Source organism: Lipophrys pholis (genome assembly GCF_963383615.2).
Source record: "Lipophrys pholis genome assembly, chromosome: 8".
NCBI classification, from domain to species: Eukaryota; Metazoa; Chordata; class Actinopteri; order Blenniiformes; family Blenniidae; genus Lipophrys; species Lipophrys pholis.
The window spans coordinates 32,637,702-32,655,171 of record NC_137630.1 but is presented as its reverse complement, the minus strand read 5'-3'; the positions used below and the strand labels follow the sequence as shown (position 1 = coordinate 32,655,171).

The window sequence follows — 17,470 nt, the reverse complement described above, 5'->3', positions numbered from 1 at the left end:
TTGTTTGTTGTTTACCTTATTAAAAGCCATGGAAACGTGTTAATGCCCTCTCTGCACCCTGGATCTGCTAATGCTTCTCACAAAGTGATTCCATCTTCCCTTCTGGTCTTTGCCGCCTCAAATTATCTTCTTTCTCCCGGGTCTTCCGTTTCCATGGAGACAAATAGACGTCGTGATCATCTTTTCTTAATGATGACGAGATAATCGGCACTCGTTCATTTGGACTTTCTTCTGGAGCTTCTGTCCTCACATCTCTTTGTCGCCTCTGTCTGGCCCCGCCCACCCCCGCCCACCCCCGCCCACAGGCCGACCCCCACGGTGGAGTGGACGAAGAAGGACGGCAGCCTGGACGAGACGAGCGGCCTGGTGGAGAATTACCACCGCTGGCTCACCTTCAACAGCATCGCTCAGGGCGACGACGGCGAATACCAGTGCAGAGCCGCCAACAACCACGGCGCCGTCGAACACTCCTTCACCGTCACTGTGGAAGGTTAGCCGCACTGGACGGCCAAACTCTCACTGATACCACACCACAGGACCGTCCAACAGACAAAAGACACAGGACAGGAAGACCTGTTTTATCATCGGGTTTCACTGATCAATAGATTTGTCTATCATCTGCATAAAAATGAGAGTTAATTTTAGGTTCTGATCAATAGTATCAATGTTCTGATCAGTAGTATCAATGTTCTGATCAGTAGTATCAATGTTCTGATCAGTAGTATCAAGGTTCTGATCAGTAGTATCAAGGTTCTGATCAGTAGTAAAGTCAGAACAGGACGACCAGTCGGACCCAGAAAGAGCCGGTCAGGACCAGCGGTCCGGGTCTCAGGATGTTATTGAGCCTGAATGTTTGTGTTTAGCGTCTCCTTACCTGGTGAAGGAGCCCCAGAACCTGCAGTACGCCCCCGGGGAGACGGTCCGACTGGACTGCCAGGCTGACGGCATCCCGACGCCCAGAGTCACCTGGAGCATCAACGGCCAGCCAATCACAGGTAAGCTCCCCTCCGGGCGACTCCTTTCCTTTATACGCCAACGACAGAAACCTGAAGCCATGCAGTGAGCATGTCGGGCCACTAGTAGGGGCTGTTGCTTGTTCTTGTCATGAAAAACTATTTCCTGCGGCCGTGATGCTCAGGACCAGGAGCAGCGTTTCCGTTGTTTCCATGGCGACGGAGCCTAGTGTTTCCTCGGTTGTTTCCAGTGGCTCTGAGCACCATCGTACTGGAACAGACATTTAGGCCCCGCCCACATGAACAAAGAACTCTTTGTTATCCACGTCGTTCTTAAAGAAAACCTGTTTTCGTCCACACGTCAAAGCCGAGACGGCGTTTTCAAGTTCCTTCACTCTGGAACCCGTTTTGTTAAAAGAAAACCTGTTTTCAGGCCCCGAAAACGCCATCGTGACTCTTTACCAACCCGGTCCGGATCAAATCAGACCTGGTTCCAGTCTGGTCCGGGTCTCTGGCTGAAACTGGTCCAAGAAATGAACATTTCTAACACTTATTTTTAATCTGGATCAACACCAACATCTCAGGGGTTCTTCCTCCTCTGGACCGTTTGTATGAAGATCTGCTCATTAGGGTTCTAGTTTACAGACAAATAAAGACTTTAGAAGCTCCTGGGCTGAAGAAAGAAATCATCATGGAGAGAAGAGTGTTACTCTGAAATCAGGAGGGAAGGAAAGAAGGAGTGAGGGAAGGAAAGAAGGAGTGAGGGAAGCCAAGAAGGAGTGAATGAGTGAGGGAAGGAAGGAAGGAGTGAGGGAAGGAAAGAAGGAGTGAGGGAAGGAAAGAAGGAAAGAAGGAGTGAGGGAAGGAAAGAAGGAGTGAGGGAAGGAAAGAAGGAAAGAAGGAGTGAGGGAAGGAAAGAAGGAGTGAGGGAAGCCAAGAAGGAGTGAATGAGTGAGGGAAGGAAAGAAAGAGTGAGGGAAGCAAAGAAGGAGTGAGGGAAGCCAAGAAGGAGTGAAGGAAGGAAGGAAGGAGTGAAGGAAGGAAAGAAGGAGTGAGGGAAGCAAAGAAGGAGTGAAGGAGTGAGGGAAGGAAGGAAGGAGTGAGGGAAGCAAAGAAGGAGTGAGGGAAGCCAAGAAGGAGTGAAGGAGTGAGGGAAGGAAGGAAGGAGTGAGGGAAGCCAAGAAGGAGTGAGGGAAGGAAAGAAGGAGTGAGGGAAGGAAGGAAGGAGTGAAGGAAGGAAAGAAGGAGTGAGGGAAGCAAAGAAGGAGTGAGGGAAGGAAAGAAAGAGTGAGGGAAGGAAAGAAGGAGTGAGGGAAGGAAAGAAGGAGTGAGGGAAGGAAAGAAGGAAAGAAGGAGTGAGGGAAGGAAAGAAAGAGTGAGGGAAGGAAAGAAGGAGTGAGGGAAGGAAAGAAGGAGTGAGGGAAGGAAAGAAGGAGTGAGGGAAGGAAAGAAGGAAAGAAGGAGTGAGGGAAGGAAAGAAAGAGTGAGGGAAGGAAAGAAGGAGTGAGGGAGTGAGGGAAGGAAAGAAGGAGTGAGGGAAGGAAAGAAGGAGTGAGGGAGTGAGGGAAGGAAAGAAGGAGTGAGGGAAGGAAAGAAGGAGTGAGGGAAGGAAAGAAGGAGTGAGGGAAGGAAAGAAGGAGTGAGGGAAGGAAAGAAGGAAGCATTAAACATCTAGAAAAAGACAAAGTCATAAATGACAATAAAGTGAATGAAGCAGGAGGAAGGTCAGGACCTGAAGCAGCTGCTGCCTCATCGCCATGACGACGACTCCAACGTTTGTTAGTGTTCAGTTTGTGTTAACCCCCCCCCCCCCCTCCCCCCACCCCCCCCCCCCCCTCCCCCCACCCCCCCCCACCCCCCCCCCCCCCCCCCTCTCCACCCCCCCAGACGTGGACGAGGAGCCCCGTCGCAGCATGTCAGGCGACGCCTTGATCCTGCAGGACGTGGAATTCTCTGACACCGCCGTCTACCAGTGTGAAGCCACCAACAAGCACGGCTCTGTGCTCGTCAACGCCTTCCTCTTCGTCGTGGGTATGAAACCCGCCGGGGCTTCACAGTCCCTCCTCCTCCTCCTCCTCCTCCTCCTCCTCCTCCTCCTCCTCCTCCTCCTCCTCCTCCGCCTTCTTCTCCTCCTTCTTCTCCTGCTCCTCTTCTTCCTCCTCTTCCTCCTCCTCCTTTCCCTATTGTTCCTCTTCCTCCTTATCCTCCTCTTCCTCACCGCTGAACCTCCATTTTGTCCTCTGTGTCTCTCAGAGCTTCCTCCTCAGATCCTCTCCTCCGACGGCGTCGTCTACAAGGCCAGCGAGGGCGGAAGGGTCAAGCTGCTGTGTGAATCCTTTGGCTCTCCAAGGCCGCACATTACCTGGTGAGAGAGAACACCTGGTGAGAGAGAACACCTGGTGAGAGAGGTCACCTGGTGAGAGAGAACACCTGGTGAGAGAGGCCACCTGGTGAGAGAGAACACCTGGTGAGAGAGAACACCTGGTGAGAGAGAACACCTGGTGAGAGAGAACACCTGTGTTAGGTCACCTGGTGAGAGAGAACACCTGTGTTAGGTCACCTGGTGAGAGAGAACACCTGGTGAGAGAGAACACCTGGTGAGAGAGAACACCTGTGTTAGGTCACCTGGTGAGAGAGAACACCTGTGTTAGGTCACCTGGTGAGAGAGAACACCTGGTGAGAGAGAACACCTGGTGAGAGAGAACACCTGGTGAGAGAGAACACCTGGTGAGAGAGGTCACCTGGTGAGAGAGAACACCTGGTGAGAGAGGTCACCTGGTGAGAGAGAACACCTGGTGAGAGAGGTCACCTGGTGAGAGAGAACACCTGGTGAGAGAGGCCACCTGGTGAGAGAGAACACCTGGTGAGAGAGAACACCTGTGTTAGGTCACCTGGTGAGAGAGAACACCTGGTGAGAGAGGTCACCTGGTGAGAGAGAACACCTGGTGAGAGAGAACACCTGGTGAGAGAGAACACCTGGTGAGAGAGGTCACCTGGTGAGAGAGAACACCTGGTGAGAGAGAACACCTGGTGAGAGAGGTCACCTGGTGAGAGAGGTCACCTGGTGAGAGAGAACACCTGGTGAGAGAGAACACCTGTGTGAGGTCACCTGGTGAGAGAGAACACCTGGTGAGAGAGAACACCTGTGTGAGGTCACCTGGTGAGAGAGGTCAACTGGTGAGAGAGGTCACCTGGTGAGAGAGAACACCTGTGTGAGGTTACCTGGTGAGAGAGAACACCTGGTGAGAGAGAACACCTGTGTGAGGTCACCTGGTGAGAGAGGTCAACTGGTGAGAGAGGTCACCTGGTGAGAGAGGTCACCTGGTGAGAGAGAACACCTGTGTGAGGTCACCTGGTGAGAGAGAACACCTGGTGAGAGAGAACACCTGGTGAGAGAGGTCACCTGGTGAGAGAGAACACCTGGTGAGAGAGAACACCTGGTAAGAGAGAGAGAACACCTGGTGAGAGAGAACACCTGGTGAGAGAGAACACCTGGTGAGAGAGAACACCTGGTGAGAGAGGTCACCTGGTGAGAGAGGTCACCTGGTGAGAGAGAACACCTGGTGAGAGAGAACACCTGTGTGAGGTCACCTGGTCGTTCTGGTGTCTCATGATTGTTCACAATAACCTGTCAATTGAAAACGAAGCGTTTTAGTGTTTTTGTTCCAGAAATGTTTCATGTTTCAACGGAAACGATCTAAAAAAAAACGCTTTTCCATTTCCACGTGTTAGACATATTAAGATTCAATTCAATTCAACTTTATTTATCCAGCAACAAATACAACAGAGTCATTTCCAGGTGTTAGAACAGAGAGAAGCTCAAGAGATCCGATCCAGATGTGGAAAGGAGAAACTCCGTCTAACAGGAATAAAGTTTGAGTTGTTTGACTGGACATTTTCCAAAAGAACAAATACTGGCACCTCAGTAATCTACTGCTGTGCCTCTGTCCCGATCACACAACGATAACACAGGAAGTCGTGTTTCTCTACTCCATTCTGTGCTCACTTGGAGAGAAACTCCCCCTTGTGGCGAGAAAAAGCCATTACTCCTGTCCCATGTGAAAACTGTTTAAGCAGGTCGAGACAGAAACAATCTCAGCAATTAAATAAACACCACTAAAGACTTGAACATGAACTTTTGTGTCTAACATTGGAACTTTGTATATTTTTAACCTGATAATGAAATAGAATAAAATAAACAATGCTTTTCCTTATCCTACACACGGAAATGGCACAGACAAAACGAAAACCAAAAATACGAGGTCCAGTAGTGAATGTCTGTGTTGGTGTTGCTCACCTGTCCAGGTGTAACGTCGCTTCACGTACAGTCAGTAGGAATCACTTCCACCTCTCGCTCTCAGCTGGAGAAGACAGGTGTTCAGTCAGACTGCAGGGGTGGGTACTCCTGGTCCTGGGGGGCCGCAGTCCTGCACCTTGAGCCATGAGTGGCTCGTTCTCCGGCTTCCTGCTGAGCCTCATCATGGCAACTCAGGTGTGTTTGAGCCGGGAGACATGGACAACATGCAGGGCTGCAGCCCTCCGGGACCAGGAATACCCACCCGAGTCAGAGGGAATGGCGCCCTCCTGTGGCCTTAGGAACTAATGACACTCTGCACTCCTGTGTGTGTGTGTGTGTGTGTGTGTGTGTGTGTGTGTGTGTGTGTGTAGGGAGGGGGAGGACATGGCTCCTCTGCTGTCCGACCCTCGAGTGTCTCTGCTGACCGACGGGACGATCGAGCTGACCAACGTCAGCCACAGCGACGGCGGCGTCTACACCTGCTCCATCAAGAACGCCAACATCTCCATCAGCGCCAACCTGGAGGTCTACGGTCAGTCAGAGGGATGAACCTCACTTTACTTTTATTTACAGTAACTACTACTCCAGCAACTCCATTAGTAACTGATGTCGACGTTACGCCAGAGCTCCTCAACCAAATGTTTTCCTTCTGGTTTGTCCAGAGCGCACGGTGATGGTGACGCCGCCGCAGAACGTGAGCATCCTGCGCGGCGGCAGCGCTCTGCTGGACTGTAGCTTCAGCCACGACCCCCGACTGAAGGACGTCCAGGTGGTCTGGAAGAAAGACGGAACCAAGCTGCAGGAGTCCTCACCTGATGACAAGTAAATCACCTGCACCGCCATGCACAGGGCCTGCAGGAGGACGCCACGCTGACCAGTGTGTGTGTGTGTGTGTGTGTGTGTGTGTGTGTGTGTGCAGGTACACTATCTTAGACAACAACACACTGAAAATCACAGACATCCAGGTAGACGACACGGCGCAATATTACTGTGAGGTCATCACCAAGGTGGACCATGTGGACGCCACCGGCTCCGTCACCGTCAAAGGTCTGTGTGTGTGTGTGTGTGTGTGTGTGTGTGTGTGTGTGTGTGTGTGTGTGTGTGTGTGTGTGTGTGTGTGTGTGTGTGTGTGTGTGTGTTATTAACGGTCTCCTGTTGGACCTGCAGCGCCTCCGGAGCCTCCTCACTCTCTGTCACTGTCCAACGTGGAAGATTACAGTCTGACTCTGAACTGGAGACCAGGACCGTCACACAACAGCCCCATCACCGGTACACACACACACACACACACACACACACACACACACACACACACACACACGCACACACAGAGGCTCAGGGGGAACATGCAAACTGAGCTAGGTGTGTCACTATAATGGAGCATGGTGTGTGTGTGTGTGTGTGTGTGTGTGTGTGTGTGTGTGTGTGTGTGTGTGTGTGTGTGTGTGTGTGTGTGTGTGTGTGTGTGTGTGTGTGTGTGTGTGTGTGTGTGTGTGTGTGTGTGTGTGTGTGTGCAGAGTTCGTGGTGGAGGCGCAGGAGGAACAGCACTCGGAGGGGAGCAGGTGGAGGTGGGAGGAGTGGCGGAGGGTTCCCGGGGACTTCGACCACGTGCAGCTCGCCCTCCACCCGTACTGCTCCTACCGCTTTAGAGTCGTTGCCGTCAACGCCATCGGCCTCAGCGACCCCAGCGGCCCCTCGGACCACCACAGCACGCCACCGGCCGGTGAGTCACATCGCACGCTGCTTATGAGCCGTCCAATCAGGAAGCAACTTGACGGCGATCCTTTTCCTCTTCCTCTTCCTCTTCCTCTTCCTCTTCCTCCTCTTCCTTTTCCTCTTCCTTTTCCTCTTCCTCTTCCTCTTCCTCTTCTTCCTCTTCCTCTTCCTCTTCCTCCTCTTCCTTTTCCTCTTCCTTTTCCTCTTCCTCTTCCTCTTCCTCTTCCTCTTCCTCTTCCTCCTCTTCCTCTTCCTCTTCCTCAGTACCTACCAAGATCCCCGTCGCCGTGCGCAGCAACTCCTCTGAACCCGGGACCCTCAGCATCACCTGGGAGGTGTGTGTGTGTGTGTGTGTGTGTGTGTGTGTGTGTGTGTGTGTGTGTGTGTGTGTGTGTGTGTGTGTGTGTGTGTGTGTGTGTGTGTGTGTGTGTGTGTGTGTGTGTGTGTGTGTGTGTGTGTGTGTGGAAGTTTTGTTATTCTTGTCACGTTATTCTAGAATACATTATAAACTCCTTCAGAAATGTGAACCACGTCTCTCTGACTCCACCCCTTGGACTCCACCCCTCTAACTTCTGACTCCTCCTCTTTGGCGCTTGACTCCACCCCTCTGACCCCACCCCTTTGACTCTTGACTCCACCCTTCAGACTCTTGACTCGACCCCTTTAACTTCTGACTCCACCTCTTTGGCGCTTGACTCCACCCCTCTGACTCCACCCCTCAGTCTCCTGACTCCACCCCTCAGACTCCTGACTCCACCTCTCTTTGGCTCTTGACTCCACCCCTCTGACTCCACCCCTCAGTCTCCTGACTCCACCCCTCAGACTCCTGACTCCACCTCTCTTTTTCTCTTGACTCCACCCCTCTGACTCCACCTCTCTTTTGCTCTTGACTCCACCCCTCTGACTCCACCCCTCTAACTCCACCCCTCAGACTCCTGACTCCACCTCTCTTTGGCTCTTGACTCCACCCCTCTAACTCCACCCCTCAGTCTCCTGACTCCACCCATCAGTCTCCTGACTCCACCCCTCAGACTCCTGACTCCACCTCTGTTTTGCTCTTGACTCCAGCCCTCTGACTCCACCCCTCAGACTCCTGACTCCACCTCTCTTTAGCTCCTGACTCCACCCCTCTGACTCCACCCCTCTGACTCCACCCCTCAGTCTCCTGACTCCACCCCTCAGACTCCTGTCTCCACCTCTCTTTTGCCCTTGACTCCACCCCTCTGACTCCACCCCTCAGTCTCCTGACTCCACCCCTCAGACTCCTGACTCCACCTCTCTTTGGCTCCTGACTCCACCCCTCTGACTCCACCCCTCAGACTCCTGACTCCACCTCTCTTTGGCTCCTGACTCCTCCCCTCTGACTCCACCCCTCTAACTCCACCCCTCAGTCTCCTGACTCCACCCCTCAGACTCCTGACTCCACCTCTGTTTTGCTCTTGACTCCACCCCTCTGACTCCACCCCTCAGTCTCCTAACTCCACCTAACTTCCCGTTTCCTCCTGCAGGAGCTGGACCGGCGCTCCCACAACGGTCCGGGCTTCCAGTACAAGGTTTGGTGGCGAGCGGCCGACGGTCCCAACACGGAATGGAACACCAGCGTGGTCGAGGCTCCGCCCCTCGTGGTGAACAACGCGGGAACGTACACGCCGTTCGAGATCATGGTGCAAGGCGTGAACTCCATCGGGGCAGGGCCAGAACCAGAGCCGGAGATCGGACACTCTGGAGAGGACAGTACGTCACATGACCGCCGGGTTTCAAACCACAGACCCGTTCACACGCCGGGCTCCGGAGTGTGAACGGAACCAGAACACAGTTTGTTTCCCGGGGAGCCGGGATCCAAACGTGTCATCATGGAGGGCGATTAATAACAGTTATTGATAGGATGTAATGACAAATAATCCTAAATATAAAAAAATATATAAACGTGGACAAAAATAGAATTAGAAAAGTCACAAAGAGTAAATTGACTTTTTAAAATAGAAAATATCAAAAACTAAAGAAATAAATCAATGCAACAAATGTTGGACGAGAAAATGGAAATAATTGAAATATGAATAAAATATATATTTCCAACAACAACAAAATATATTTAAAAGAAATCCTTTAAAAAAATAACAATTCTGATTAAACAAAATTAAGCTATAAGATTTAAGATTAAATTCTCATGTGCCACTTGTAGATTAATCATGGCATGAAAACAAAAGTACTAGTAAATAGTAGTAAAGGCAAGAGGTACTTTATACTCATATTACCTTCATCAGCTTTATGTTGAAATAAAACAAGCAACAGTAACAACAACAAATACAACAAAATGAAAATGACAGAGATCAAAATAAAGAGTAAAGAGATTAAAATCTGTGGGCGACAGACTTTAAACTGATTGAAGGAGCTGATCGATCGTATTGATCCAATCGGACTAACGGGAGATGCTCTCCCGACATTTGGTTTTTTAAACTTTGGAACATTAAAAAACAAATGTTCAGTATTGCAGGAGGACAAAAGTGGAATTAGAAACTCTTAAGTAAACTGGGTAATGTGTTTCTTCCTGCCCCCTCCCCCACAGGGCCGGAGGAGCCCCCCACCGGGGTTACATCCACAGTGATGAACAGTACGGTCCGACTCAAATGGAACGAAGCCAAGAACATCCGGGGCCTCCTGCTGGGATACAAGGTCGCACCACTCATCACTCACTCACTCACTCACCGAGTCATTTCACCGAGTCATCTCACTGACTCCTTTCACTGACTCCTGTCACCGAGTCATCTCACTGACTCATTTCACCGAGTCATCTCACCGAGTCATCTCACCGAGTCATCTCACTGACTCCTTTCACCGAGTCATCTCACTGACTCCTTTCACCGAGTCATCTCACTGACTCCTTTCACCGAGTCATCTCACTGACTCCTTTCACCGAGTCATCTCACCGAGTCATCTCACTGAGTCATCTCACTGAGTCATCTCACCGAGTCATCTCACTGACTCATCTCACCGAGTCATTTCACAGAGTCCTCTCACCGAGTCATCTCACTGACTCCTTTCACCGAGTCATCTTACTGAGTCATCTCACTGACTCCTTTCACCGAGTCATTTCACTGACTCCTTTCACCGAGTCATCTCACTGACTCCTTTCACCGAGTCCTCTCACTGACTCCTTTCACCGAGTCATCTTACTGAGTCATCTCACCGAGTCATCTCACTGAGTCATCTTACTGAGTCATCTCACTGAGTCATCTCACCGAGTCATCTCACTGACTCATCTCACCGAGTCATTTCACCGAGTCCTCTCACCGAGTCATCTCACTGACTCCTTTCACTGAGTCATCTCACTGAGTCATCTCATCGAGTCATCTTACTGAGTCATCTCACTGAGTCATCTTACTGAGTCATCTTACTGACTCCTTTCACCGAGTCATCTCACTGAGTCATCTCACAGACTCATCTCACTGAGTCATCTCACCGAGTCATCTCACTGAGTCATCTCACAGACTCATCTCACTGAGTCATCTCACCGAGTCATCTCACTGAGTCATCTCACTGACTCCTTTCACCGAGTCATCTCACCGAGTCATCTCACCGAGTCATCTCACTGAGTCATCTCACCGAGTCATCTCACTGAGTCATCTCACTGAGTCATCTCACTGACTCCTGTTCTGTTCCAGATCTACCTGCGGAGGCTGGGAGCTCAGGAGGGGCGGAGCCGGCGGTCCCTGGAGGAGCGGCAGCAGCAGCAGGAGGTGGAGGAGGAGGAGGTGGAGGAGGGCCAGAGCAGGGTGGTGGTGGTGAGCGGCTCCAAGACGTCACACGAGGTGACGGAGCTGCGACTCTTCTCCCGCTACCAGCTCTCTATGACGGCCTTCAACAGCCGGGGGGAGAGCCCCCACTCCCCCCCTAACCACTTCCACACCCCCGAGGGAGGTCGGTATACACACACACACACACACACACACACACACACACACACACACACACACACACACACACACACACACACACACACACACACACACACACACACACACACACACACACACACACACACCACACCACACCACACCACACACACACACACACACACACACACACCACACCACACCACACACACACACACACACACACACACACACACACACACACACCACACACACACAGGACAGTGAAAACAAAAGTTAACTGCATGTGAATGAATTAAGCTACAACTTTGTGTGTGTGTGTGTGTGTGTGTGTGTGTGTGTGTGTGTGTGTGTGTGTGTGTGTGTGTGTGTGTGTGTGTGTGTGTGTGTGTGTGTGTGTGTGTAGTTCCCGGTCCTCCTGCCTCCCTCCGGTTCGAGAGTCCCTCAGAAAATTCTCTGATCCTCTTCTGGTCACCTCCTCTGGAGCCGAATGGCGTCCTGCGGGGCTACGTGGTCCAGTACCAACAGGGTAAGACTTCCTGTCTGGACCCGGTGGTGCTGGTTGCCGTGGTTACCGCCTCCTTACCACAGTGTTCCTCCCTGTAGAGGTGGCGAGCCGCGACAGCACGCTGCAGATGGAGATAATCAGCGACCCCAGGGTGAACCACATCGAGCTGGACTCTCTGGACCCCAGCAGCCTGTACACCTTCAAAGTGAACGCTCGCACCGCCGCCGGGGACGGGCGGCCCATCACGCGCAGCGGCGCCACCCTGCTGGATGGAGGTGGAACTGCACTCCTCACTTTGACGTCCGTCCTTGAAGGCAGTCCAGCCTGGAGCCTGAACAGGGTTTGTGTTTTTCTCTGCAGTTCCTCCGTCCAACATCACCGTCTACGAGGGGAACACCTTCTTCAACCTGAGCTGGGTCCCCGGCGAGCGCAACAGGAACCACGGCTTCCACATCCTGTACAACCGGGCCGACGGTGAGAACCAGACGGCTCACACTGAGCATGTCCACTTTACAATCCCACAGCACGGTGTCGTCGTTCTCCTCAGTACCCAGTTTGTTCTGATGGATCACGAGCCACAACCGCCAACTCTGTTTGAAGCAAGAAACAGAACCAGAGTCCAGTCTGTCCCCAGAGCTTCTAGAGCTTCTAGAGCTCTGAGGACAGACTGGACTCAACACGACGCACTGTCTGTCCTTCACATGGACCTTTTAGAATATCTGCATGGGCGTTAACGTTCTCAGCAGGATCAACTAGTAAACAGAACCACAGGCTGGGTTTGCTCCTCACTTCTATAACAACAACGATGTTCTGCTGTGAGGACAAGAACACTGAAAGTTCCAACTGGTGCTTCAGCTCCAGCAGGAAGTCCCTGGAAGGAGTCGGAGGTGCTGAACACCACCCAGGGCTTCTACGTTCTGACGGGCCTCCAGCCAGGATCCGCCTACAACCTCATGGTGGTGCTGGGAAACACCACCCTGTGGAACGCCAACTCTAAAACCACCGGGCCCGGTAGGAACCGCCTGGGGGAGGAACGGTGACAGGGTGATGATGATGATGATGATGATGATGATGATGATGATGGTGGTGGTGAGGATGATGACATTGGTGAGGATGATGATGATGATGATGGTGATGTTGGTGATGGTGATGTTAGTGGTGATGACGCTGGTGATGATGATGGTGGTGATGTTGGTGGTGATGATGATGGTGATGTTAGTGGTGATGATGGTTATGATGATGATGATGATGATGATGATGATGATGATGATGATGATGATGATGATGGTGGTGGTGAGGATGATGACATTGGTGAGGATGATGATGATGATGATGGTGATGTTGGTGATAGTGATGTTGGTGATGATGGTTATGATGGTGATGATGATGATGACATTGGTGAGGATGATGATGATGATGACGCTGGTGATGATGATGATGGTGATGTTAGTGGTGATGATGATGGTGATGTTAGTGGTGATGATGGTTATGATGATGATGATGATCTTCCTCCTGTCCCAGTACCGCGGGAGGTACCGGGGAGTTTCGCCGCTCAGGGCTGGTTGATCGGACTCATCAGCGCCATCGTGCTGCTGGTTCTCATCCTGCTCGTCCTCTGCCTCATCAAACGCAGCAAAGGTGGAAAGTATGCAGGTAAGACGACGCCTCGGCTCGCCGGACTTCAGCGTCGGTCGACACTGGTGATGAAGACCATGTTTGTGTTTTGATCTGCAGTGAAAGACAAAGAAGACAAGGAGGTGGACTCTGAGGCTCGACCCATGAAGGACGAGACCTTCGGAGAGTACAGGTACGACTTCCTGTCTGTATTCTGACCACTTCCTGTCATGGCTGCTCCTCCATGACCAGACTTTCAGCCGTGCTGTTGATGAGGCTAACGTTCCTTTCTTTTCTCATCGTCTCACTTTCTCCCCTCCTCTAACGCCTGCAGATCTCTGGAGAGGTGAGGAGGTTTATTCTTTCTCATAAAACAAACGAGCTGAACCCCGAGTGTCTTTTATTGACCAAAGTTTAACGTGTTTCAGCTAAAAGCTGTTAGCAACCTTTTCTCCAGAGAAACCTTAAAGTATACGTTAATCCTACTGCTGTTTATTCACAATTAGTCGTCCAAATTCCTGCAAAAGTTATGATTCTTCTTCATCAAAAACATTGAAGAAAGAAAATCCAACGGTTGTGTTCAGATTTCACCCTGCGCAAGCTAACAAAGCTAAAGCTAGCGCTGGGGCTAACTGTTTGAGGCCCCGCCTACACAAAGCCGTTTCATGTTACCGCGGTTTCTGTCCGATCAGACAGACACACGACGCGGCATTTTAGGAACTGAAAACAGTTTTTTTGAAAATGGGTTCCAGAGTGGAGGAATTAAAAAAAACGCTGCGTCAGCTTTGACGAGCTAATAATGATGATGTCATGGTATATGTACTGTGTCACTGTGAGCCGTGTTCTTGGTGTCGTGTGGGCGGGGCCTAAACCTCCCGACTAATTCAACATGTTAATTAATCTCCCAGCTGAAATTGACTTTAGTCTGTGCTGGGCCCTGGAGACGCTCTACACCTGAGGTTTTCAGCCACTCAGGTGAGCCGTGGCAAATTGTCCAATTTTATTTAATTGGTCAAAAAAAGAGTCACTGGCAATGATTTGATGTTGTTGAGTGTCTCCGCCTGAAATGTGTCGACTGGTCTAGAAACTTAAACAACACTGTTCCCTGCCAGCAGGCGGCAGTAGGGAGCACATTGACGCTGACCCTGTTCATTTAAGACGCAGTAACGCAGCAGTAACGACCCCACATAACTAAAGAAGAAGAAGAAGTGACGTGCAGCAGGCGGTGACAACAAAGTCTTGGATAAATATTTGAAAAGGAAAAATTCAGACTCTATTTTTCCGGTTTTGGGTATTAAAACATTTTTGCTCCATTTTTTATTGAAATATTTTCTTTACAAGAAAATCCGTTAAAACTAAATATTGTCATTCATGTGCTGCAATCCTTCATTCTGTAACTTTTTATTGTGGTGAGCCACAGGATGTTCTGATTAGAAGAGCTGTGCCGTGGCTCAAAGGTAGAAACACAAACTGAATCACTCAGAGTTCCTCAGAGTTCCTCAGAGTTCCATAGAGTTCCTCAGAGTTCCACAGAGTTCCTCAGAGTTCCATAGAGTTCCACAGAGTTCCTCAGAGTTCCTCAGAGTTCCACAGAGTTCCTCAGAGTTCCTCAGAGTTCCACAGAGTTCCATAGAGTTCCACAGAGTTCCTCAGAGTTCCTCAGAGTTCCACAGAGTTCCTCAGAGTTCCATAGAGTTCCATAGAGTTCCACAGAGTTCCTCAGAGTTCCTCAGAGTTCCACAGAGTTCCTCAGAGTTCCACAGAGTTCCTCAGAGTTCCTCAGAGTTCCACAGAGTTCCTCAGAGTTCCACAGAGTTCCTCAGAGTTCCTCAGAGTTCCACAGAGTTCCTCAGAGTTCCACAGAGTTCCTCAGAGTTCCTCAGAGTTCCACAGAGTTCCTCAGAGTTCCTTCCCTCACATCCCACTCTTTGGTCCAGCCGTCGTGTGAACAGACTCCAGAACGCGACGGAGGTTTCGTGTTTTCATTTCTAACTGTTGGCGTGTGAACTCGGTGCGCTGGAATGGCGCCACCTGGAGGTGAAAAGAGAACTAAAGAAATGTGTCGTCTTGCAGCGACGGCGACGAGAAGCGTTCTGGCAGCCAGCCGTCTCTGTGCGGCGACAGCAAGCTGGGCAGCGACGACTCTCTGGCCGAGTACGGCGACAGCGTGGACATCCAGTTCAACGAGGACGGATCCTTCATCGGCCAGTACAGCGGCCGCGGCCCCGTCGCCCCCGGCAACGACAGCTCCGGGCCCGCCTCCCCGGTCAACGCTGCGCCGCCGCCGCCCATCGCTCCCTCTATGTCCAGTATCCTCAACCGGCCCAGCTAGACACACACACACACACACACACACACACACACACACACACACACACACACACACACACACACACACACTAGTACAATCTCTCATGTTTACTCACCGTCTCTCCTGATTCGGGGTCACAGTTCTGTAACTGTAACTTGTTGATGTTCAGAATTCAGTATTTTAAACCTGCCGCAGACACAAAACATTCCTGCATTGAAAACGATTTCTGAAATGAGGAACCGACGCCACGTTCACACGTCCCTCTGTAGCAAAACGACCCGGCGTTCCTCTGAATGTAAATAAAACCTTGAGATTGTCTTTTTTTTATTTCATTGCTTCTTTTATAAGATGATTGAATTGTAAGGTTTTTTATTATCTGTTGCTCTGTTTGATTTTTGTACGGCGGCGCCCCCTGGCTGCAGCGTTTTGTACCCCCACCCCCCGCGACATGTTGGAGGGCAGTAGGACGCTAGCGAGCGACGACACTTTGTTTGTAGCTGGTAGAAGTTACTGAGAGTTCAGAAATGTTTCTCCTCCTGGCCACACGGGGGCAGACGTTTCTCCCCGCTGTTTGAGCCGAGGAGACGTTTGTTTTGTTGCCTTGGGAGTGGCGGGCAGGACGGACGTCCCCGTTTAGACTGGCCACACTTGACGATGTGTTTTGGACCCGACAGACGAGACGATGAGACTTTTCCTTGCAGCCTTTCTCTCCTTTATGGTGAGACAGAAAACCCAGACAGTTTCCGCGGCGCGGCGGCGCCACAGGTGGAGAAGTGGCGCCATGCAGTTGGGCGCCCCCTGGTGGCTGCTATCAGCTTTACCCACAGATCCGGGATACGGTGGAGAAAATGGTCTCGGGGCAGTTCGGTGAGCCTTAGCGGAGGTATCTCGACTTCCTTGCTCCCCGTGTCGCCATAGCGACCCCGTGAGGGCTCCAATGTAAACAAAGCATTCACGTCAGATAAACAACAGTCATGATTGTCTTAGAGACGTCTTTTCTCAAATTTCCTCTGAATAGAGATAAACTGTCAACCTGAAGCTTTACACTCTGACAGTACCACTTTCTGCCACACGGTGGTGTCGTGAGTCACTGGAGCGTTCACTGTCTTCTCGGTAGTGACGAGAGCGTCTGCATTAAGGGGACAACATGAAGACAGTTGTCTTCAGTTTGGACATTTTGTGGGATTTTGATTGATGGAATTCTAAATGTGATCAGTGAAGAATCCTCTCCAAACAGAAACGGTCATGTTCTGATTTGTTTCCACGTTTCAAGCGGATCCGTCTGCGACCCGGGAGCGTTAATCTGCTTGTCTCATGCTTCATCATTCAGAAAGCCTCTTCGCTCCTCTTCGCTCCTCTTCCTCTCGTTTCAACGCGTAACGATCCACTTGTTGCCTTTTCAACGTGTCTGAAGTCTGGACGCTGCCGAATCTCTGCTCTGAAGCTGTCTGTCTGTCTGTCTGCCTGTCTGTCTGTCTGTCTGTCTGTCTGTCTACCTGTCTGACTGTCTGTCTGCCTGTCTGTCTGTCTGTCTACCTGTCTGTCTGTCTGCCTGTCTGTCTGTCTGTCTGCCTGTCTGTCTGTCTGTCTGTCTGTCTGTCTGTGGCAGCCTTCTTTTATATATACAAAGAAAACACAACAAACTGTAAAAAGAAAACTAAAAGACAAAAAAACTTTAGTTATAAATAATAAACAGCGATATTATCAGTTACACTGACGACATGAGACGATAAGATAAGTATCAGGATCTGATGGGGGGAGTACTGCAATACTGAGGTGTGCTGATGTTGTACCTGCTTGTTGCGTTGTGGCTGTACTGTATCGACCAACTAACCCAGACTGTCAACTAATCAATAAACATGGACGAGGCATGTCCTGAACACTCCTCCACCCTGATTGGTTTATCATGGAGGCTCGCAGAGTCAATACACCACATACTACACAAATACACCACATACTACACAAATACACCACATACTACACAAATACACCACATACTACACAAATACACCAGATACTACACAAATACACCACATACTACACAAATACACCAGATACTACTCCAGATACTACACAAATACACCAGATACTACACAAATACACCAGATACTACTCCAGATACTACACAAATACACCAGATACTACACAAATACACCAGATACTACTCCAGATGCTGC

At 50.7% G+C, this 17,470-nt stretch overlaps 1 protein-coding gene across 1 annotated transcript in view; it reads left to right on the top strand.

The window, feature by feature from the left end:
• The window catches only part of LOC308112820 (neural cell adhesion molecule L1.1-like), a gene marked incomplete at its 5' end in the record, with an annotated part of 32,672 nt that extends 15,494 nt beyond the window's left edge, over positions 1 to 17,178 (top strand). The window contains 20 exons of the mRNA XM_080468583.1: positions 306 to 490; positions 864 to 995; positions 2,841 to 2,984; positions 3,207 to 3,318; positions 5,622 to 5,782; positions 5,913 to 6,072; positions 6,170 to 6,297; positions 6,418 to 6,519; positions 6,768 to 6,974; positions 7,232 to 7,302; positions 8,476 to 8,701; positions 9,534 to 9,640; positions 10,630 to 10,885; positions 11,267 to 11,389; positions 11,467 to 11,643; positions 11,729 to 11,842; positions 12,224 to 12,379; positions 12,890 to 13,021; positions 13,103 to 13,175; positions 15,056 to 17,178. Of these exons, the coding sequence (XP_080324709.1) occupies positions 306 to 490; positions 864 to 995; positions 2,841 to 2,984; positions 3,207 to 3,318; positions 5,622 to 5,782; positions 5,913 to 6,072; positions 6,170 to 6,297; positions 6,418 to 6,519; positions 6,768 to 6,974; positions 7,232 to 7,302; positions 8,476 to 8,701; positions 9,534 to 9,640; positions 10,630 to 10,885; positions 11,267 to 11,389; positions 11,467 to 11,643; positions 11,729 to 11,842; positions 12,224 to 12,379; positions 12,890 to 13,021; positions 13,103 to 13,175; positions 15,056 to 15,314 (3,025 nt within the window). The 3' untranslated portion in view covers positions 15,315 to 17,178. The remainder of the gene's footprint in view (positions 1 to 305; positions 491 to 863; positions 996 to 2,840; positions 2,985 to 3,206; positions 3,319 to 5,621; positions 5,783 to 5,912; positions 6,073 to 6,169; positions 6,298 to 6,417; positions 6,520 to 6,767; positions 6,975 to 7,231; positions 7,303 to 8,475; positions 8,702 to 9,533; positions 9,641 to 10,629; positions 10,886 to 11,266; positions 11,390 to 11,466; positions 11,644 to 11,728; positions 11,843 to 12,223; positions 12,380 to 12,889; positions 13,022 to 13,102; positions 13,176 to 15,055) is intronic.
• Between the last annotated feature and the right edge of the window lie 292 nt (positions 17,179 to 17,470).